The sequence below is a fragment of the Nothoprocta perdicaria genome, unplaced genomic scaffold (assembly GCF_003342845.1).
Source record: "Nothoprocta perdicaria isolate Ctin4 unplaced genomic scaffold, notPer1 scaffold_310, whole genome shotgun sequence".
NCBI lineage: Eukaryota > Metazoa > Chordata > Aves > Tinamiformes > Tinamidae > Nothoprocta > Nothoprocta perdicaria.
Genome location: NW_020455545.1, coordinates 335969 through 359656, shown reverse-complemented (window position 1 = coordinate 359656; position 23688 = coordinate 335969). Strand labels below are relative to the sequence as shown.

Sequence of the window (23688 nt, the reverse complement as noted above, 5' to 3'; positions counted from 1 at the left end):
GATAGAAGGCATGCCCTGGTATAAGTGATGTGGGTTACAATTCCTGAAAGAGAATTGGCAGTTTGAAGGCCTTGTAGTGTGGTTTGTCTGTGTTTGCAAGGATGAAGGGGCACAGAATTTAAAGCAAGGGTAGGAAAGGGTCTGAAGTTCTCAAGTTGAACAACACTAAGGGACAGTACTAAATATGAAGAAATCAAGACTTTTCTTTTGTGATCGGACTAAAAAGAACACAGGAGTCTTTCTATTATACAATAGCATGAAGGAATTTTTTAAAAAGATGAAGAGATTTGAGTGTGCTTTTTACCTTGAAGAAGAGTTAAATATTTTATGCTGTCAGGACGTYCCGCTACTGTAGCGTTGAGGTCAGAGGCCAGGTAAGCGTTCAGTGGCTTGGCTCCGAGCAAGCACAGGCATCTTTGGTGGAAYGAGAGGATTTATCCCATCCCATTTCTGGGAGCATCAAGGCCAGCTCTTCTTTCTTTTGTGGCCTGTGTGATTATGCTGACAGCGGAAAAAGGAAAAGACATGGGGATAAAATACAGTCGTAATGAGGGAGAACACATTTCAACTTCCACATTTCTAGCAATAGAAGTTTCTTTTAAAATAGGTGCTTTTACCTTTTAGGACATTTTCAAATGCCAATAGGTGAAATGGTAAACACTTCCAAATAAGAGAAAAAGAGGCACAGAAGACAATAACATCACCTCAAAAAGAAGTCTAGAAGAACTCTCTGCTACAGAAATACAGACTCTTTTAAACAGTTACAGCTTCAGATCATTTACTTCTAGTTTTATATTATTTACATAATATTTATAAAGTATTCACATATTGAATATATCTATAAATTAAATCTACTTATTATTTAGCGTTATATTGTTTAACTATATATAGACAATTATTCAATTATCTATTCCCTTTCTTATGAAAATCTAGGTAGGAATGTAAATTTAAAGGAAGTTTAAAAGTAGTTTTACCAGTTAAGGCCCCAATCCATAATCACGAGTATTCAAGAGACATGAGGCAACTCACAGATCATTAAAGAATGATTTGAAAATAATTTCATCAATTTTCAAATATTGGATGCTTTGTATTTTCCCTTTCATTCTTCYCTTTAGCTTCCTATCACACTCTCCAGTTTTAACATTCATGATCTAAAGGAAAAGCTTGCATTGCACTTGAAACTGCTTAAAAATGCAACTGTTTGGCATTAAAGACAGAGAGGCCGGGAGATGAGAAGAGTGATTCACAGCTACTCCAACTAAATCCAGGACACTTTAAACCGAGTTTCTTCAGTTTTAYACTGCAATGTAGCTAAGGTCATATTTGCAGAGGGCAGCCTCATCCTGCTTACCCGAACAGAAGCAGCAGCAGCCATAATTCAGTTATAACTATAGTTAAGGGAACTTTTAAACAGYATCTACGTTCAAGACAACGACAGCAATATGTGAAGAAATTTAGAAAAGTGCCGCCTATTTTTTTCACTATTTATAAAATTATATAACAGTGAGCAAGATACAACTACCATACAATTGCCTCATACAATCCAATTCATTTATTCTAAGCCAGCTTTAAGGTCTGGAAACTGTAAAATGAATTAGAGACTAAAGAAAATGCAAATCATACTTAGAATATTAAAAAGATTGTATTGAAAAATACACATGATCAAGTAGAAGGTTTCCTAAACCCAGACATAACCTTTATCCTACCTGTTCTCAGGGGAGTTTTGTTTCCATCGGATGCTGCTTCGCTCTAGGGCCTGGAGGGTCCCTCTTTAAATTCCATTACTTAATTACRTTACTTGGAAATGGGAGTTCAGTAACCTGGCTTTCTGATTCATTACAAGAAGTGGAATTCAAAGTACTAATGTGTTTAAAACAGAAGAGTACCCGACTTCAAGTAGCTTTCTAAAAACAGTTATTAAAAATAATTTTACACCCTTTTCCACCCATACTCAGACCCATACGAGTGTGCTAAGCTTAGTCCTCTACTCCAGCCTAACCTTTCATGTGCCTGGAGTTTCAAAAATCTGTCCTGCAGCAGCCACCACATGTCAACAGGCAGCAATGGGAACAGCGACAATGGCAACTGCAAAGTGCAAATTCCTGCAAGCACGGAAGAATGTGACTGTGATCTTCAAATGTCTGCAAGACACAGCACTTCCGTCACCTCTTAGCTTGATCTTCATAGCGGTTATCATGCAGCTGAAACATCCATACAACTCCTAGTGTATGGGTAAATGGAACCAATTTGCAAATAATTAATTGGAAGGGGATATAGCTTCTAATATTTGCCAGATTTTCCAGCTTCAGAAAAGAGGCATGGCAAAGCCCTCAAAGGTGCCACTATGCAAGCGAAGTAGCAGCTTTGCTGCACGCTCTCATACCTGAATTTCATGTAAAACAGTCTAATATTAGACTTACAGTAGCTTGAAAAGTCAGACAGGAACAACATGTATTGAGTTAATAACTCATTTTTAAATCCACCTGAAGAACAAATCAAGTGATTAAATGCTTTATCTACAGCTAACATCTTTATTACACTTAAGTAAAATAGTGTTTGTCTGAAAAAACTGTCTTTAGGGCATCAAGTATTTAAAACATGTCTGTTATCACTGGAAAAAAAAAAAAGAAAAAGAAACAAAGATGTCTTGCCCCCAGACATACCCAGGAATCCCTTCAGTTTTGATTTTCAGATTTCACTATTGCTGTTTTCTTAATAAGTGCCCAGATTCTTTCAGTAGTGACTCAGCAACCATTCTAATAAGGCTCATGCAATGAAAGGCTCGACCGCGTCACACGAGGCAAGTTTCCACAAAATGAGTTTTAGGTCAAATCACTGCCAAAACAGTGGAAGCTAATTCTCCCTTTGGGTGTATTTTACCTGAAGATAGCTTAACTAATAAATACAGGCACGGCATGYTTGGGCAGCTAGCTGGCTAATGGAAACTAGCTCAATAGCCTCTACAAGTACATGCAGTGAGTCTTGTTTGTGACACCTTCTGATGCCTCTCAGTAGCAACAGGTGCCCAAGGTCACTGCTGCTGGTGTCTTAGTTGACAGCAAGAGCAAAAACTGTTGCCCTCAGTGCATTGGGTGTTTGGTATTGTGACTAATGAACCAGAATGGAGAATTACTGGCTGCTGGTGGCTCTCCTTTTGCAGTCCTAAACGACACTGTTTGGAGCTATGATGGGTAGTTTGGTCCCTTGATACTGGTTCATTAAGACAGATTTTTTTCAGGCTGCAAATTATTTATCATTAATCAATCCTAGGACATAACAGTTGTTCCTCTGGTAGCACTTTTTTGCTGATTGGAAAGACATTTTGAAAAGATATTTTTGAAAAGACATCGAGCTAAAATACACTGAATTTAACCTTACTGTTCTCTGCTCCAGAGACCTTGTCTGCTTGCATGCTGGGCCTCATTGGAAACAAAGGTGTTATCCCCAGCTATGAAATCAGGATGGCTTCAGCTTCCCTCACTCATCAGCCCTCTCCACTGCTTGGAGAGTCCCACTCCTTGCAGATAAAAACAGAAACCAGATGTCTCTCAAGACTCAAAACTGAGTTGTCTGGAAACTCAACATTCTCCATCTGATCAGATATGCCACGTCATTCAAAACATGTTAAAAATACAGCAGCCAAGTTTACATTCAATTAGTATCCAACTTCTCCCTTTCTAAAGATAGAATAAAAATCATCTTCTGCACAAGCTGAAAATAGGGAAGAGTTAGAAGCAATATTCAGATTCTGAGTGTGCTCAGAACAAAGGTGCAGGCTGTCTGCAGCCTRCATTTGGCATCAGGTTCATTCTCACCAGTACTTTGCCTCCCCATGCCAGCCCTCGGCTCTTCTGCTTGCATGGTCAGAAGGAAGAAAGTTGTTCTGGCTCCTCTGCTGAGAAGTTTCCTCCCATTCACACCTGCTCAGCTGTCCTCRGAAGGGTAGAGCCAGGGCTGTTATAGTCCCTGAGTGACCATTTCAGACAAATGGCTTTCTCTTTTTCACGTGTGGCCTGGTCTGGTCATCTGAACGGAAGGTGCTTTGTGCAGCTGCACTATAGCTTGACAAAACAAACCAGCAATGCAAGCATGTTCCGATTTTACTACTTTCATTTCAGCAAGCATTTTGTATTTTCATGTGTTTTTTCACCTTTTGTTATCACACAGTGGCTTCTGCACCATACCYTTTCAGACTAACCTCGTACAGCTATTTTGTCACTCCAAACATATTTTGCTTGAGTCTTCCCATATCAGAAGGARTCAACAGATATTATTTATTTTGTGTTTCAAAGCTTTGTTCAAAAGATAAATAGGAGACACACAAGACCCAGAACAAAGCCCCACATATTCATGTTAAACAAACTGTTGTTTTACCATGATTGCCTGCAAAAAAGTTGCATTTTGGTTAACAACCTGTGTGGAAATAGGCATGGCACTTAAATGAGAAGTCCAAGTAAGATCTCACAAACAGAGAGGAAGACAAAGTCAGATAAGTTCATAAACCAGATGATTTCCAAGCTACAACTAATRTAGTAGCCCTTTACCTTTTATTGGCTGCAACAGGTTTTGATCACCCAGTATTTATTTCTCTACTTGCATCTCCTCTGTAGATTGACCAGTGCTCTCTAAAGATCTCTAGCCTTTCTTCAGCTCTGACAACATCTGCAGATTTTGAGATGAAATACAGATGGGTGTTCCTGAAAAGTTTCAGAAAGAGCGATCAAGAAACTTAGCAAGACAAGTTATACGATAGTCATAGTTTTCCAAACGTGTAAGATATAACCACCTTCCTCTGCAGCATCTAAAACCACACAAGGATACACAAAGCTGGCTGATATCTTATTAACAAGGTTGTACTGCTGCTGCATCCCTCCACGGACCTTCCAGGAGGGACTCTAGCTCCTGTGACCTCCTARTTCAAGCACATGCAGCTCTTTTTTCAAACTAAGCCAGCTGCATCATGCGGCAAAACAAGAGTCAGCTGTGGCTCTGCTTCTTCCCTTCAGTTTTTAAGTAGGATAAAAAGAAGCTCCACAGGGTCCAGGTCCCAAGCCAGCCTGGCCCTATGTTATAGCCCTCCTCTAGATCTGCAGTTCATTCACGAGCAAGGTTGTCTTTCAGGCTGCAAACTCCCGGTGTTAGAATGTATATAAGATCTGCAGAGTTGAAACTGTAGATTTAGCTGTGACCTTTACAGCACTGAGTACACTATCAGCACGTAAACAAGATAACGTAACCCCTTAACCGCACTGGGCTTCAGTGAGGTTGCACAGCTGTTTAGGAAGTAAAAGCTGAGCAAGCAGGAGTCGTACGTACAGAGCAGGAACTTTATGCCTCAGGGAGACCTCTTTGTTCTCCTAAGAGGTTATATTACATTTTCTACGCAGTCATGAAACGCCTCCAAACAGCATTTAATGCAGGCTTCCTAAATCCGTGTTCTCCTACCTACCACAGCTTCACTGAAACACGGTGCCAGACAATTTGTGTTTGGTTAGTCTTGCAGAATCCAGCTCAGCTTTAGGCCTGAGCTGAGGACTAGGTGTTTAGAAGCATGTAATTTATACTCCAATTTGTCATTTATCCTATAGGCTAAAAAAATTATCAAAATTTTGTTTTAGTGACTTTGTTGTCTTTACTGATTTTACTTTTTATTTTACTAAAATAAGACACCAGAGAGAGGGATTTAGGTCTCAAAATACACATAATACCTTTACATTCATTCAACAAAAAGAATGGAAAAAGGTCAAAGGAAGCTTCCATTTTTGAAAAGAGAGTGCAACCTCATATTTATGGAGTAAATACTGCAGCAATACAAAATATTACAAGCTGCCTTTTCACCAGCCTTTCTCCAGGAGCACCTTCGGCAAAGCAGAATGCCTTTTACATCAGAGATGTCTTTTTAAAAAAATAATAAAAATAATTTAAAAAAATAATTTGTTTTCTCTTTCTCTGGCATCTTAAGCTACAACCTAAAGCTATGAAGGGAAATAGCTGAGGCAAAGACATATTCCCCTCTGCTGATGACACTGTTTCTGCAGTGGTCTTCTGCAGTAAGGTAAATCAGAAAGGTTGTGAATAGTATTTGTCTCCATAATTAGCAACTTTAAGATGATTGTGTTCATAGGCTGCCTGAACTCTGCATTCATATTGACTTTGGGTAGATTTGGTACAGACTTAAGTATCGAAAGTGGAGAGTTAGCTTCACTTACCAGGCAGTCAGACATTCCAGTACATTCCAGTACTGCCCTCTCATCTTTGGTACATTTTTTCAGAACTAGCATGACGTAAGATAATATTTTGAAAGGTCTGTATCATAAGTAATATTCATATTGAATAATGACATAATTCTCTACTTACTGTAAATAGATAATTCAATAGAAATAATGCTTAATTTAAGTATAGTATGTTGCACACCATTATTGCTTCCTATAATGCAATACCTTTATGACAAAAATTGACATTATAGAATATTTTTCTTTCTGACCCTTTCCCTTCTCATCCCTCAAATGCTTTTGAGGGCTCATCTACTTATTACCTCAGTATCTTCTAAGCTAAATTTATTTAAAGTAGTTGTTCCCTTATAACTTTCAGTCCTTGAAATAGCCACTATTTAATCTAATGGATTCTTAGCTCACACATCAGCAATTACAAAGATTTTGACATTGAAACCTCACTTGCTTAAGCCATTTTTGGGCAACAGTACCTGGTAAGGAGCGTGTATAGAAAGAGGCTTTTTCTAAACCAAGGCTGCACTCACAAGTCAGAGTCAGCACACAGATGCACTTTGAAAATGTTGTGTTCTGCTTTCAGAAGCATGTGATTCTATGCAGCGACAAATCTGCTGTTGATAAGGTGTGCTCCTCTTTGTCCTTTTGTTGACAGCATGCAAGACGACAGTTTAGAATCCTCTACTTCAATATCTCAGCTGCTGAGAGAAAGTTACTTAGCTGAAACTAAACATCAAGGGAACAGAGAAAGAAGTAGATCGGAACCAGCTTCGCACAATTTCCATTATGGCAACACTTCTGGCGATGCGGACGAGGTAGCCGCCCAAGATGACCTTCCAGATCTCTCTGCCTTTTTGAGCCAAGAAGAGTTGGATCAAAGCGTAAACCTCGCAAGACAAGCTATTGATCAGAATCCACTTGAAACTAAACGGGAGGAGCTTCAGACACATTCACATCATCCCTCTGACCCGCTGAAAAACACAGGAAAAGCAGTTCCAAACAAGCAAACGGCCCAGTCCACAGCTTTGAAATCGTCAGACAATGGCCTGCACTCCAACTTTTCCCAGGACCATGTCAGAGATGCCAAGGGCTCCAAAGGGAGCTCTCAAGATTTGAAGAAACAGCAGCTTCCCTCTGAATCAGAATCGAAAAAGGAATTCCTGAACAAGGCAGCCGATTTTATTGAGGAGCTCTCCTCACTTTTTAAAGCTCACAACTCGGAAAGAATAAGACCCCGCACATGCAAAAACTACMGGAGTAAAATTGATTCTAAGAATAAGTCTGCTCAGAAAGGGAGCTCTAGCTTTTCTAACACATCAGAAAACAGAGAAAGACTTTCCATTCCAATACCTCAAGACTTGGAAAATGAAGCAGAGAAAACATTTGAAAAAACAGATGATCATCAGGTGGCAAACTTGGAATCTATTGATGAATTAGCAAGTGCAGAGTTAAAACCCGAGTCAGAGTCTGCGTCTGTGTATTCTGATGAGCCCATCGGACAACCACCACGCTTTACACAAAAGCTGAAGAGCAGGGAAGTTCCCGAGGGAACCAAAGTGCAATTGGACTGCATTGTGGTAGGAATTCCAGCACCAGAAGTCAGGTAAACGTATTCTGCACTTGCCATTGTGTATTTCTGTGCCATTAGGTATATGCCTTATCCCTCACAGATGTTTCGATGTTTGTGTTTCGGGAATCTGTAACGGGAGGCCTTTAATCTTGGATATCAAAACCAATTAAGAAAGTCTACCACATTCTACAAATCATATAGAAGGCTGCCAGTATTTTAAGACAAYGTATTGGGGGCACACTGTTGTCTTTGAATTTTAGAGAACTGTTTTTAAAAAGCTCTACTTCCATAACCAAAGAAAAATGCTACCACCTGACTGAGAAATGCTAGTTATCTTTACAGAAATTAGAAGAGTCATAGATCATGTAAACCTGCTAAAATACCAAAGGCCATGAGACTTCAGGCTCATATTTGAAAGTATTTGAGATGATTCTTATAAACAAACAAAAAAAATCCACATATGAAAATGAGTTAATTTCAGTTTTTACATAAATACCCAGGTGCAGCCTAATTCTAATTCAGGTTCTGACAACAACTCCTGTATGACCTTGAAAAACACACTTCTGTTTTACTGTGTAGAACACATTGATTAACTGATATTTATTCATGTTGTGATGCTAGCCTGCTAAAWCTGATGCTACAGTTTTCACTTACATCTATGACGATTTTGAAGGTCAAACAAGCAACATTTGCAGAGATCACTGGAGATGAAAGGAGATGTGACACTTTATTCATCAATGACATCAATGGAATAAGAAGCAGATTATTATAACATTTGCATCTACCTTGAAAATTCTTAGATCTCATCAGTATTTCTAAATCTAAATKTGTTCATGCAGAGCTCATAGGGCCAATCTCATTTACAATGGAGGAATTCTATGTCCTTTGAGAGAACAGCACAATTCCAAAGGAATATTCCATCTATCTTCTAGAAAAGTACAATACTTATTCCATTCTATCATCTGCAGTACCATAGTCTAATTGGCTGCCAGTCCTTTTGTTGGCATTTGAGAAATCTCTACTACTTTTCTAAATAGCTATAGAGACGTTTGTATGTTCAGCATCTGACTAAGACAGTCTGAGCTTCACAGATGGTCCAGGCTTTCCAGCTGTCAGCTCATCCAGGGAAATCTCATTACAGCCCTTGACTTCCTTTTATAACTAGACAACAACGTGYACAGCATTACTACAACTTCTATTGCAGTCAACGCCTTTATCATCTTTCTCATCCATTTAATAGGCACCACCATCAAGTGATAACCATGTCAAAGTCCAAACATGCTCACTCCAAAGATTTGTGTGGTAAGGAGTACTTGTCTTCCACTTTCTTGGTTTTCCCAAGCAATGTGGGTCACACCAACTGCTGCATTTTCAGAAGGAAGAAGCTTTTACAAGCTATTATTAAATCTACAGAAACAAGGATCTACAAATAAATTCTCTTGTTATGGGGCCCATGTTCCATTATGGATAATCTTATCAAGTTGAGAAGTACCTCAGCTTATAGGTTCCTCTTCCAAACTCTGACTGASAGGCTGTTTTGTCCCACTAGGGCCTTCAGTGCAACCCACAGGTTCTCAGCCCCTGTCAGGACCTGCACCCACAGTAAGACACTGGGTATCTCCTCCTTGATAGACATGTAGATTTCTAAAAGATCAAATTGCTTCTTTATGAAATAGGTATCTGTGCTGAAACTAGAGGGAAGTATCRTGTTCAAGAAGGATATGCTTTCTACTATGCTTTGTGTCCAAACTCTTTGCTACAGCCTTGTCTGAAGACATCTCTTGCTTCTAAAGATTTTGAGACTGAGAGATTTTGAGCTTTCTCCAGATACTTGTCTTGAAAATACTTTTTGATATATATATAAAAAAAATCTCTGACCTAGACCTGAGAAATAACTATCTTCTCTCATTGCTCACTGTTCTTTATGTAACTAAAACAACTGAAATAGGTTGCTCATATCTGTACCCAAACTCAGCCTTTACATCTTTGTATTCAGAAAAGAACCCTGACTTGCTAACTTATACGCACATGCACTGGCGCACTGTGTTAAATATATGCATTTCTCCAGGAGAAAGAAATTTCTCCACCATCTTCTTAAAAGTSCACCATACCAATGCCTTTAACATAACATAAAATTGATGAAGTATTCATGCCCTAAATTTAGGCATTTAACAAATATCTGAAATAGAAGCTGAAACTATAACATCACTGAAACCTCAGGAGGGCTAATCAGGAAATCCAGAACAACGAATTACCCCATGGTGTCTCCATGGATGGCCAGGATGTCCCCAGGGTGTGCCCAGTTCAGGGATAGCTTCCTTCCATGGAATTCCATGATGGAATCTTTGTAACCTGGGTTTATTTTTGTCCTAACAAAAAAGAAGCTTTTCTACTGAAATTTCTAAGTCAACATTGGATTCTGTTTATTTTAACTGATATAGAAGCTTGGCTTAAGCAGCCAGGGCTGCAAATGAAAGATAAGTTTCAAGGGGTAAGTATAAGCTCTCCCTCCACACGGGTATGYGTGTGTACAGGCATTCCTGCCGTATTAAGGAGAGGGCTGGGAGGGTTAGCTGCTTATGAAGAGCTTCCTGACTGTCACTGTTTGTTAACAATTCTTTCTTTTCTTGTTCATTCAAGATTCTTTTCAGCTCCAATGCGTAGGAGTACCTCTGTGAAAGGGTGTAAAGAAACTCATCTGTCTGTGATAAATTTTCATAAACCCTCAATGATTGTGGCCTTTTCTAGTCACTGTCACAGTATAAGGAAACCAGAAAATAACACACTTAGGGGTACGTGTTCCCCAAAGCACGGGGCCTGGGGGACCACACCATTCACTAAATACAGTGCTTGTCTTTGAGCCACTATGCAGAGCTCTAGAGCAGGGAAGGAGGCAGCCCCATGGCTGTAGCTGTCAAGTTGTTTCCAGAGCCAGGCTTGGCCCTGGCAACCACCTCGCTTTGAGGGTACCAGCTTTCCCAGGTTTACAGCTAACCCCAAATCCATGGATCTACACAAGAATAGGAGAGAGATATTTAAGAAATATCTGCTTTTTGTATCTAAGAAAGGAATCATTGGCAAGGCAGCAACTGATGACAAAGTTTACTGCTGTCTGTCTCTTAGGCACGATTTCTTCTTCCCTCAGCCTAACTAAACACCCCATTCCATAAATAAATTTTCCCTGGAATTCCTGTGTCAATACATGCTTGATTATATCCGTGCCCTCTGTCACTTCCACTGCAACAGCTAATCACACAAATCAATCATAAGGTATCCATATAGCACTCATTATATACATATATATATATATATATATACTTGCAATGTAGGAGTGGTACTGCGGGAACCCAGAACGTTGTGAAACAGCAACAAGATTCAACAAGCTCTGTAATGTAGTTGCTCAGTCACCACTAGGAGCAATCAGTAGGTTATACTAATCTATTTTGGATTAGAAGAGAGATAAAAGGTCGAGAAAAAACCCTGCTGTATCACAGGAATGGAAAAGAGTGGAAAATATGATGGAAAAAAAACATGGAAAATGCTGGGTTTGAAAATGAGGGAGTACAAAACAACTGATGATGTAAAAAAAAAAAATGGTGTAAATGACCCACATGACACATTAGGGCCAAATATCAGTGGCAGTGGTAAAAGCTGTGTAGTTTTTACAGGCTTGAGAGCTAACTAGTATATTTGGCAGGTCAGTCAGAAACGGAAAACCGGATGGAGAAGTAAGAGAACCAGCTGGAACCTTATTGAAAATATCTGAATATAAAGTGTTAAAAACCTGTTTGGCTCCATATAGACATGTCCAAATCTTTCTAAGGTAGCTCAGCCTTAATGTACAACTGGCTAGTATCATAGCAAATAAGCCCATATGTTTTAGAGAAATATAACTAAGCACACCATTAGAAAAAGCAGGGTAAGGCTACCTGAAAAGAAATTTCAATGAAATGTTATTTGCTTTTTTAAAGTATCTTTTAGGTATTGAATAAATGCAAYGATATAGAAAAAGAGGAATAGAGATGTATCCTGTAGTTCATAGGTTTGTAGTGAGCTCTGGTGTTAGCTTACAAGTAAAGGACTTTCCTATAAATATTGAACAATTAACTGAATATAGTGCAGATTAGAAGTGAGTATTTAAGAGAAATGTCCRGCAGATTTGCAAAAAATCCAAGGTTTTGATGATCTCCTTCCCAAGCTTCCTTCTACAGCTCTGTTTCTGTGTGACTAATGCTAGGAATGACATTCACTGCGCTCTGCGAGGAGAGCGCTCCTTATTCCTTCAAGTTCAGAGGTACGCACATTTCTCCAAACTGTTTGGCTCATCACTCCTAGGTTAATTTTACTTATGAATCATGTTGCATGGTTTGGCATATGCAGCCATCCTGGAAGTGTCAGGAGGATTTGATGTTCTAAAAACAGGCTGTATGTCATACAGTTTCCATGAAAGCATTCTTCACCATAGGCCTAGAGAGCTTAAAAGGTGCATTTTAGCACTGCTTTGGCTAAGGAGAACATCTGCAACTAATTACAGATTAAGAGATGCTAAAATCCTGTAAGATTTTTTTTTCCTGCTCTGTGAAATTAAATCATTTATCACTTTTAGCTCTCCACTTCTAAAAAAGCAAATGTTTAGCTCCATTCAAGTCAATGGATTTAGACCTAGGATGAATTTGGCACAGTGGATGACATGGCCTGTGCTTAATGTGAACCTGCCTTGTCTTCTGAAGCTATCATTACAATTCATGGCAGGAATGAAATGTCAGTGATGGACAAGACTTACTTTAGTCATGTCACGTATCTCAATGTCAGAACTCCTCCTGTAAACGACATTTCATTGCTACCACGTACAATGGTAAGAATAAAATAAAATGTTAATAAGCAGTCACACCAATGATTTCCCTAAAGCTTACAAGACAAAAATCATCATTTTTCACTTAAAAGTAGAGCAAAAAGATAATTTATCTTGACTATCCTCTTTTTCTTACCTTCATCTCAAAATAATTTAACATTAAGTAACACAAAATTAGTGAGTAAATTGCATGGGAAAATTAAGCCCAGATATGAAACAGAAGTTTACTCCCGTGGCTTTAAATCATTTACGTTGTAAATTTTGGACTGCCAAAAGAAAAAAATAACTGCAAAGAAAAGAAGTAACTCAATCGTGCCTCATCATCTGTTTGAGTCTATGAAAGGAACATACTAGTCATGTATTTCTAAATAACTGGGAGAAAAAGCTTGCAAAGACACAAATGCTGTTTYTAATTTTGCTTTTAGGAGATTAGGTCTTGCCTCACAAAAACATGCAGTACCTATTTACCTATGCAAATGTGACAGGTTGATCAGAAAAGCTGGTCAGTAGGAACACAGAGAGGTCTCGTGTCTTCCTCGTGATTCTATTGCAGCATTTTGTGCTGTGTTTTGCTTTGTCACATGAGTGAGGAAACACATTTGAGAGGACACTAATAATGTTGTACAGTTTAAGGTATTTCACGTTCTGAAAACATGTTGCTGAAAATGACATCAAATTCTAGAACACGCTTATTTCTTTGTTCAATAGTTTTTCCTAAATGCTAAAGCTAAAACAAGGCTCTTGTAAAACTGTAAGGAAGAGGCAGGAAGCAGGTATATGAAGAGACATGAGTAAGTGCTGTGACTCAGCTCCCAGTTACACAATTGCCTGCATGAATTACGCATCCCGATGGCCATCTGCACTGTCAAACGCCCTATTTGGGATTGTAGTCACACAACTGTGTGTGAACGCTAGGTCTTCTCTCCCGAAAATGTGACCATAGTCAATTGTGAAAACTTCAGCTCATAAAAACAAGAGAAAAATAAGCCATTAAATCAAATAAATTGCTTTTTGGGATCTTGGGAATCCAATATGATTTCTGTGTCTGGAACCTAAAAAAGGCACTAAATTTCCAAGGATCTTTTCAACTAAGGCAGTAGAGTACATTAGTGTACCTCTCCCGTGGGACTGCCAAAATCTTCCTTTACTCATCCACAGCTGGTAGAGCTGTTCCTTTACCCCAAGCATTAGCTGTGTGTGTTTGCAAAACCAACTGCCTTGTCTTTCATCTCCACTGCTAGGTGTGGTGTCTGCATCTACATGTCCAGGACAGCACCAAATGGAACAGCAAAGGGAATAAGAACTTCTGGGAGCACAGGCCATCAGAATAAAGCTATATCTAGTTACTGCTGGAGAAAATAACTGACTTGGGCAAGTCATTATGGGCAAAATCTAAAATAACTGCAGATGTGCTTTCTGTTTGAGGGTGTTTGTGTTTGAGCATCTAAAGATCCTTGAACTGTGGTGGAATTACAGCCCAATCAGAAGAAAAATAGTTAGAAAAAAATTATTTTTAAAGGAAATGCAAACTGCTTTCAAAATAAATATGAATACATTTAAACTATTGATAGGATTAAGTAGCCTTTTAGAAATAAAAAGTAGGATTTGCAAAAGAAAATATGCAAGCAAATACTATACCTAGTAGGTTGTTATTTACCTTGTTACGGGTACTAACCTACCTGGCACCCAAAGACATGTGCTGATGTAGTTCCTCCACGTGTACACTGACAGCTGGCTCTAAAATTTCCAAAGGTGYTGCACATTGCCTGGATTTGGTTAATATGCAGAAAGCTGTTTATGCTCCAGTTTGAAATGCTCTAAACAAAGTTCTTTGTGGTTGGAGAGGTAGCACAAATGGCTGCCAACAGCTGTCCTGGAGTGCAGTGCTGTCCTCTCCTCAGCAGATTGCTTACAGAAAGCACCTCAGAGCATCCCAGTGTCCGGAGTGCTGGAAAACCTATCAAATGAGCTAAGTCATCATGCAGGAGGAAAGGAACCTTCCCTTACAGTTCTGGCTCACATTCACTTCAAGCAAGCATTTGTGTCAATTTAAGATGCAGCTGTAGCCTCCTGACTGCAGAACCTTCTTTTGGAGGGTGTTAACACTTAGCCAAAGTGACACAGAGGTTCAGCTATCCTCGATTCCCACCTGCAGTGTCTTGATGCAAACTCATTTTCATTAGAGTTGAAGTGAAGCACCAGGGCCTGGCAAGGGATCTGAACCCTTGTGGGTGGCTCTCATGTTCAAATGAAAGAGTATCAGGTGGCTTTGGCTGAAGTTGTTCATAGAAAAAAGCACCAATTTCTCATTCATAAACGTGTAAAAGGGATATGAGTGTATTTTACAGAAGCAAATCTTTATATCAGCTGTGATATATAAGGGAAGAGAGAGTTGGAGCATTCGACACCCTATTCTCATTCTTTACGACATGATATTTACAATCTGACCAGCTATTGCAATTGAAAGTGTTGTTTTCATAAAAGTTGTTTTTCTAAGACCAATTTTCAATCCTTCTCAGAGCAGAGAGAACTTTAAAGGAGGATGAGAAATAGATGTCAACACAAAACGAGACTTTAAGTTCCAGCTCTGTAGCTGCAGAGTCCTGCCTTCCCAAAAGGGCACTTTGTACTCAGCAGTGTGATTCGTTCTGGCATGCAGGAGCTCCCCTGCAAAGCCTGACACGTACAGTTTCCAYGCCGGGCACCCAAGGCAGCTGTCTGCACAGCTACACATTGCACTAACACACAACCCCCAGCAGACTGAGGAACACCCTGGCTGCTTTAGGGAAGCCGTGCAAGGCGGCTAGGATTGATGGTGCACGAGTAGCAGTACRTGGTTTACTTCCTAGCTCTGTAATCAGCATTTAAGTTCCAGCTCTGCACTCCCTCCTAACTCGCAGGCCCCTCGAGGCTCACTTTTCAGTCCTGCAATATTCTGGTTCTCCGTGGTATGAATTGCCTTATACTCTTTTTTGCCAAGCTGTTCCCGTGGGGATTTCTTCATGGTCGATTTATATCACAAGCTGCTCTAAAAAGCTGTGCCTCCAAGAAGTTAAACAAATGCATTTATTAATCCTTTTTTTAATGATCGAGATGGAAATGTATCAAAGTACCTTATGAGCTGGGAAATGCTCATTAATATAGTTTACTATTGAAATGCCTATCATTAGCTTTTCCACAAGTAATATAATCTGCTGCAAAATATGATAGTAAGTTTCTCATCTGATTTCTATAGCATTTGCCTATATCAAAAGGCCAGAAGGCCCTTTTACCAAGCTACCATTTACAGTGGATGAAACAATTACATAATTAAAAATTCAGTGATTTTTTTCATAGAAAAAACATAGCCACGTATGCACAAAACAACCAATCATATCTAGTTAAAAAAGCAACAATATGCAGAAAATACAAAGATTGCTTGTGGGAGATTTAAATACATCTATATTGATGAGACGAGACGGAATAGAGGTGAACATGCCTCCACTTGGCTATTCAAATTCTGCCCTTGTCTAAAAATACAGATATAATACAGTAATTTTCAGTCACATCCTAAATCAACATGAACTTTGCAGTCCCAGGTTTGAGGGAAATGTGTTGATTCAGTTATTGTTACTATGATTTAAACCACAATACACACGTAAGTATCTCAAGAATAATTAAAAGCTAGTTTGATAGCATTTCAAATTCAGCTTTCTTTTCCTCTACTTACCCAATGAAAACCTTATATCTAGCAGAGTATTTACTAGAGACGTTTATGTGAACTGTTTTGTCAATACATTTTAATTATGGCCGTGAAAGAAGTTGTTATTTATTGCAACTACCCATTCTGAAAATCATAAATAGTTTATTCCTACAGCTGTTCATTCAACTTGCCTGTGGTACTCTACCTAAAACCCCACCTGTTTTATTGTAGGAAAGACTTCTGACACTGTCATTCTAGTTGTCAAGTTATTTGCCTAGATAAGCAACTTTTTTTTTTTTTTTTTTTTTTTTTTTTTTTTTTTTTTTTTACTGTGAAGGAAAGGAGCTTGAAAACTCACCAGACATCCAAATTATCCAGGAAGGAGATCGACACTCCTTAGTTATCGTTGAAGCTTTCGAGGAGGATACAGGACGTTACTCGTGCTTTGCTTCAAACATCTATGGAACGGACTCCACTTCCGCAGAGATTTACATAGAAGGTAACATGAGCAATCGCTGCAGAATGAAATTGGTAATGCAAGGTTATGATACGATTATATATCTTGTACAGTAACTGGGTATTAGATTTGTTGCATGGCATACATACCAGAAAGTTAACGGTTTCAGTCCTTATTTATTATTTCTCTATAAAAAAACTCTTCAAACAAGTATTATCAATTTCTGTAACTTGTATTTTTATTGTGCTGCTTCTCATACAGATCTCATTGCAAGGTGAAAGTCTATTGAGATCCTGATGCAAGCTACATTTTTTTTTGTCTATGATGACTTTACGGAGATAATAGAAGCTTTATCTTTGTACCTATTTCTTACTAATCCCATCTCACTTGAGTCATTAGTAGATATTGCATACAGAATGCCTTTGGCTTTTTCAATGGGAAAATATAAAAGTAGCCTCATCCTAACCTGCCATTGGGACTTTACAACCAAAACAGAGGTATATGCTAGCAATTTCATCTTCTACTTGTGCCATAGATGCTGCAAACAAAACAAAGCGTGCATCAAAGTTGAGAGTCTTTTCTTCCCCTTATGCTATTTTAATAATCCTACCTGGCTTAAGATATTTGTTAATTTCCTGTCTTTTTCTTTCCTTTTTTTTTCCCCTCTCCTTTTTGCAAGATTTTAAATTGCATAAAGTGGGAGTGCTCATTTAAAATACACATGTAGAATTTCTCCCCCCCACCCCCTTCTTCAGTTGCCAGGCAGATAAATATCATTCTGTGAGTATCATCACTGACAACAGTGGGATCATTCATAAATTACAGCACCTACCCTGTTAACACAAGGGTGCATTTCCCTTGCTGTGATTCTTCTTTCATACATCTAATCTGACACTGAAAGGACAAATCCTTTTTATAGCATTTGCACTGCCCTGACATTACGGGGTGATCTCCGTGCTTGGCAGGGATGTGCTGGCTCTCAAGACTGGAGCCAAGGCCTGTTTGTACCTACCTTGGGGGGCTGGCTGGAAGCCACGGCTGGTGGAGATGCTCGTTGACAGGGACGACAGAAAACGCATGTTCCAGATGCAGCAAAGGCTGAATCAGAAATGTCAAATGCCTCAGCAAGACAGCTGTTAGTAAATGCAGCTAACGACTTCTCCAGACTCTGGTAGAAGAGAGCAGAATAAGAATATTCTTCTGCAAAAGAAAAATAGATATGACTTCAGATCTCTCTCCCCTCCAAGCTTGTTTTCTCATTTATTTCTCTTCTTTATTCATAGAATCAGGTATCTAAAAGCAAGAGTTCTTACAGACTAAATCATACTAGTGTCATTTCAGAGAGAAGCTAAGGAGCACCCAGGTGGGCATTCTCTCCTGGGTGACGTTTTCCTTATTCCAACTGCCCACTGCGCTAAACCTGCCTTATGCCAAGAGCACTTCTGCATCCTACGCAGTAGGCAGTTTTGGTTGATTTTCACAGCAATGCCATTCTTTCTCTTGGCATAGCTTTATACTATATATAATTACAACATTCTAGAGGAAGGTTTGCATGATTCTTGGACAAATTTCTCCAAAAAGCATCCCCTAAACAAGTTTATTTTCTTTCTTAGGAGTCTCCTCTTCTGACTCTGAAGGTGAAACCATCAAAGACGAAATGGATCAGTAAGTTTGAAATACATTAAATACCTTAAATATTCCCTATTTCTCACAGTTAAAGATAAAAAAGAAGTTAAGTGCAGAAATTTCACTTTCCATTAATATTTTCCAGCTTCCAACATGTTAAGCTTTGGTTTGGGCATATGTTCGTATGTTTAAACAAACTTTAAAATATTATTTTAAAGTTTAATATTAAATGTAGGCAAAAAGAAATACACTAAAGATTAAGCTAATAAAACTAATTTACTAAAACATATGCTGCTTGAGTACACTGACTTAAAAACAGAATTGTCTACCTTGAAAATACAATGCAGTAAAATTTCTCACATGGAAATATGGTATGACATGAAGATTTTGGCAAAAGATTACTATCCATGGAGTACTTATATTTAACATAAGGAAATTAGCATATGTGAACTAGAGTTAACTGAACTGATGAATATATAGGAAACAGCAATTGCCAGATGCCTTTAACCTCAAGCCTCAGTAATATGTTATTTTTCCTAAGTGAAATCCATTCCTTATGGATTTAGCACTTGATCGAATCCTGTCAGAATCAACAGAAATCCTTCCATCAATTGGGAAGAAAGTCTGGTTGAAAACCAGAATAAGTGATGCTTTATGTTGAACTCCTCTGTACACACGAGTTTAATCCCCCAAAAAATGGTGGCTTATAAAGACAGAATTTTGATCAGACTTATATACCTTGTGCTTTTCCATTATTTATTAAGGCAGGTTACATTCACTGCATATTTTATTTACTTTTAAAATACAACAGACAATACAAGCAGACATAAGGCAAATCCTTACCCGTCTTTTTTTTTTTTTTTTTTTAACCTCCAAGTTATAAAATACTTCAGATTGGATTGTTTCATTGACTTTGACAAATTCAGTGGTTTAATATAAAATGCTAGAGCAAGAAGGTCTCATGGTTTTGGGGACCATTTGCTAAGTTTCATAGTTCTAGCTCAGGCTTTTCCAAATATCTCAGGTATGACGCTATTTTCCTCATTCATGCCTTTAGACGCCAAAGTAGGGATGATCCTGATCATTTGATGGCATCTCTAGGTTACTTACCTCATGGAATTTTGAAGAAATGTGTTGCATTCTGTAATTCTGGGGGAAAAAAGGGAATGCTGCTCTGCTATCRTAGCCGGATGTCCTCAAATGCTAGAATGACAAAAGAGGAGGCTCAGGTTAGCTTCCAGCTGTCATCACAACCACCTGGGCACCTGTAATGGATGGGAATTAATATTCACAGAACAGCTGAGAACTGCTACTAAAAATGTTTAGTTTCAAACAAGATCTCAGCAACTGTCTTCACCCCGCGTAAGGCTTTCTCTGCTTTGAAGGCTGGCTTTCCTGACTGGCCTGGGACATGCCAGAGCAGTCAGTGCAACACTTGATGAAACAGAGTACAAAGACTGCATTGTTTGCATTATTTCACTTAGCAGTAAAAATACACAGGGCCAACTGTTTTGCTTCCATATAGAAGCAGTCTACCAGGAGTGAACAGGTGCCAACCTGTACACTTCCATAACACCATCAGTGTTTGCCACAAAACTTCCCTACTTTCTTTGTAAGCAGCAAATTATCAATTCTGTACCCAAGCAGAGTGAAATATTCCCATGGTCATCAGAACTTTCTTTTTGGTTCACATTTCACAGCATCCCAAAGGCAGCTGACACCTTGTCGAGCGCAGCATCCTCTGCTGCCAAATCTGCAGCCAAGCACCAAGAACCCACCAAGACCCCCTCTGCTGCAGTGCAGCCTGCGTCAACACCACTTAATCAGGTATGGGAAACAATTTGGGAATGGGAAACAGGTAAGGACAGAGATGTTCCTGTAGGAACAGGTAAGGCAGGATGTGCACGGGAGCTCGCCGGCATCTCGTGCTGTCCACCTGCTCACCTGCTCGCTGCAGCGTCAGCCAGGAAGCTTCTCCCTCCTGCTCTATGAAACTCACTTCAGAGCTTCTGCCAGTTACCACAGGGCTCTGGGGGGGCAAGYTGGGGGTAATGCAGAAGGGCGGATGTACTGCAGGTTTACTCTGGACTACAGGGACAACAGAAGAGAGCTCTGTCATACTGGCAGAGGCGGCTGAACCCAGTCTGGCGGGTGCCTCMGAAATGACCGCTTTCAATCTTGTTGGCTTAGAAGACACTTCCTATAAAACTTGTTCTTGTTCTCCAAAGGCACTGCATGATCCGAGGAGCTTCTACTCCCATCAAAAAGAAAAAACGCAGTTAATCAAGTTGCGTAAGGAAGTTTTGCCAGGAGGAAAGTAATTGCACGTGGCTTTCACTGAGGAGGATCAATAGGGTGATATCCCACCTCCATAAATCATTTCAGCTGGGGCAAAGGGGAAGATTTACAGTAGCAGTCACACATGYGACAACTCCCCTTATTCACAGCCATGAATATTTTGCAAGTCAGGCTTAAAAGGAGTCTACAACAAGCAGCCTACATAGACTTGCATCCTAAAGTATCCGAGTACTATAATCCACTGCAATAAAGTATTATTTTTATATGATTAACACAATAATTAAAATAGTATTTATGGTGCTTTGGCTGCAAAACATCCAGAATGATCACTATGWATGATCACTATGCCTCTGCACTTAGCATCCAATCGGAGTGATAGTTGAGCTTTTTAACTTTCAAAGGATGGAAGTGGCATGCAAGGACACCTCATGCTTCCCTGGATATGGAAAAATACACTCTGTACCTGCACTTTCTCATGTGTTGTTTTGCAATCCACAGGCTCAAAGCCCCACTAACTATTTGCAAGGACTGGATGGAAGACCTATAATAGCTGCGCCTGTATTCACAAAGGTAATTCATTTTAGGACATACTTGAAAATGGAAGACAGTAATTGTATGGTGAGCCAATTAAAATTTCATAGCAATCAATAGGGAAAAAGAAATATTTGTCTTTTTTACTCCAAATTTAAGTGGCTTTATGAAATCTTATGAAAAAAATCAATGTTACTTCTGGACCGATAAAACTGACTATGTCTCTYTGTTTTCTGTACCAGATGTTACAGGACATTTCAGCTTCTGAAGGGCAGCTTGTTGTCTTTGAGTGCCGGGTGAAAGGAGCTCCTTCTCCAAAGGTTGAGTGGTACAGAGAAGGAACACTGATAGAAGATTCCCCAGATTTTAGGATATTACAGAAAAGTATGTTTCCTGGGTGGTGTTGGGTCTAACACAATACAGGCGTGCAACAAAATTCCTAGCATAGCAACACCAGGTATTTCGTATTGCAATAGGAAGAACCGAGTCATATTTGCAATAAAATCTATATGGCCTAAGCCATATGGCAATAAAAACTGGGTCCCAAAAGCCAAAACTGTAGTGAATTGAACAGAATATTCACAGGTAGTATTTGTATGACAAACACTGGTTCATTAAAACAGTTCCAAGTTTAAGTATTAYGGCCAACTGAAATAAAGAAAAATGAGTAGTAAGCTTGACATATCATGGAGTACAAGGCTTGGCTGTCTCTGCCATCCCTTAAACAGAAAACTGCATCAAAAGGAATATTGCATCATACAGAAAAAAAAAATCTAATTTTATATCTAGTCTTTACAAAAAAATGTATTGACAAATATATTTAATCTATTAATTCTCCTCTTCCTTTTAGAGCCACGATCTATGGCTGAACCAGGTGAGTATCATCTAAAAGTTTACGCTTTTTTCAAAAATAAAAATTCTTTTAATTCCATAATTAAGTTAACTTTAAATAATTGTATATGACTATCAGTGAGATGCATTTCTCCGTAGAACGTTTAATAGATATAAAATGTGCTAGAACCTGAATTAATTTTAATTTTGAGGAAGAGAGTGTTTCTCTTTTGCTTTGATGCAATTCTGTCCTAGGGCCTAACTGCTACTTTCTTACAGGCTAAAAATGAGCAAAATGAACAGAGGAAAGTCTCCATGCGTGTATCTAGGGATCAGAAGTACACTGGATGATGCAGAACTGAGCTATTTTTATCTAGTTTACCAGTTAGGGAACATTGCATCAGATGTTTAGCCATGTCAGCCATTCCCTTTGCTCCCTACCAGGGTAATATGAGAGTGGCACATCAGGTGTTCATCCCTGGTATTAGCAAACCCCAGAAAAGTGCCTGGATTTGCTCCTTTTGAGGATCCGAACAGAGCGTAGGCTGCTCTGCAGCATTTGAGCAGCGGCTTCCTGGGCTGTGACAGCTCTCCAGGAGACAATCACTCTCCTAGTTCTGCTCTCCACCGTTAGAAAACATAACTGCCCCTCTCAAAGAGCAAATTACTAAGAGAGTTTTAATTCTTAYGGAACATAAAAGTCCGTAACTTTTCTCCCTGCCCGCTTAGAAGTTTTGAACCCAACAAGTGTCTTGAAAAAAGACTTGGGAAAAGCCTGTATTTCCCTCTGTCTGCAATATCCTGTATTTCCCTCAGTCTGCAACATCTCTCTCATAGACTTGGGAAGGAAAAAATGGAGCTTCTACCAGGAGGCGCCGTTCCTTTGCTGTCCGGTGGCATCACTGCAGAGTAATGTGAAGCAGTTTGGAGAGGGTAATCGCTAGGTACAGTTGTCACTGCCTCATCCCTTGCTACTCATTCAGAAGGAATCTGGATTTCCACACACACAGTGGCTGGCAAATCCAAGTACTATAAACTAGACACTATAATGCCTTAAATCAGCTCTATAATCCAAGCACTAGAATAAACTATTATTCTCCTACAGCTGCTGACAAGTCATCTCTAYGTTGCTACTAGAGTCTCCTCAGTGATGACATGAAATAAAGTGCTTTAGCCTTCTACCAAAATATTGATAAAATATTAATCTTGTGTTTCTGTAGGAAAGATTCTTGCAAAACAGCAGCAAAATAGGCACTACTGTGGGCCATCAGCCCCTGCTGGTATATATTTGAATATTCCTTCCTCCCCAGCTACTTGAGCAAACAAAATATGTAAAATGCCACCACCATAGGTAATCATAGGTGCTGCTTCGACATGGCAGGTACTGCCCRGACAGCAGTAAAAATCAAACCTAATCAAACCTAATCCTAGGTTGATTTTTCAAGACAGAATCCCATTTTTCCTAGCACAATTTTGCACACACATTTTGCGTGCTTACACGTCTTCACAAAGAAGGGAAAAGGCAGCTTTCTGTAGGGACAATCAGCAGAAYGTCCCCAGCTGCGAATGTGCACTGGCATTTTTGAAAAATGCTGACCTTCTTATATGCATTTC

At 39.2% G+C, this 23688-nt stretch overlaps 1 protein-coding gene and 1 long non-coding RNA gene across 2 annotated transcripts in view; one reads left to right on the top strand and one right to left on the bottom strand.

Annotated features, from left to right (window-relative positions):
- Positions 1-311: 311 nt before the first annotated feature.
- LOC112950213 lies at positions 312-19549 on the bottom strand. The gene is made up of 5 exons (XR_003249979.1): positions 19525-19549; positions 17801-17988; positions 16690-16846; positions 4545-4697; positions 312-501 (listed from the first exon to the last, which is right to left on the bottom strand). It is a non-coding gene; the product is annotated as an uncharacterized LOC112950213 (long non-coding RNA).
- The window catches only part of MYPN (myopalladin), a 38646-nt gene continuing 21841 nt past the window's right edge, over positions 6884-23688 (top strand). Inside the window, exons 1-7 of the mRNA XM_026042698.1 lie at positions 6884-7833; positions 16658-16830; positions 18402-18453; positions 20115-20241; positions 21211-21282; positions 21486-21627; positions 22094-22117. Coding sequence (XP_025898483.1) covers positions 6884-7833; positions 16658-16830; positions 18402-18453; positions 20115-20241; positions 21211-21282; positions 21486-21627; positions 22094-22117 — 1540 coding nt within the window. The remainder of the gene's footprint in view (positions 7834-16657; positions 16831-18401; positions 18454-20114; positions 20242-21210; positions 21283-21485; positions 21628-22093; positions 22118-23688) is intronic.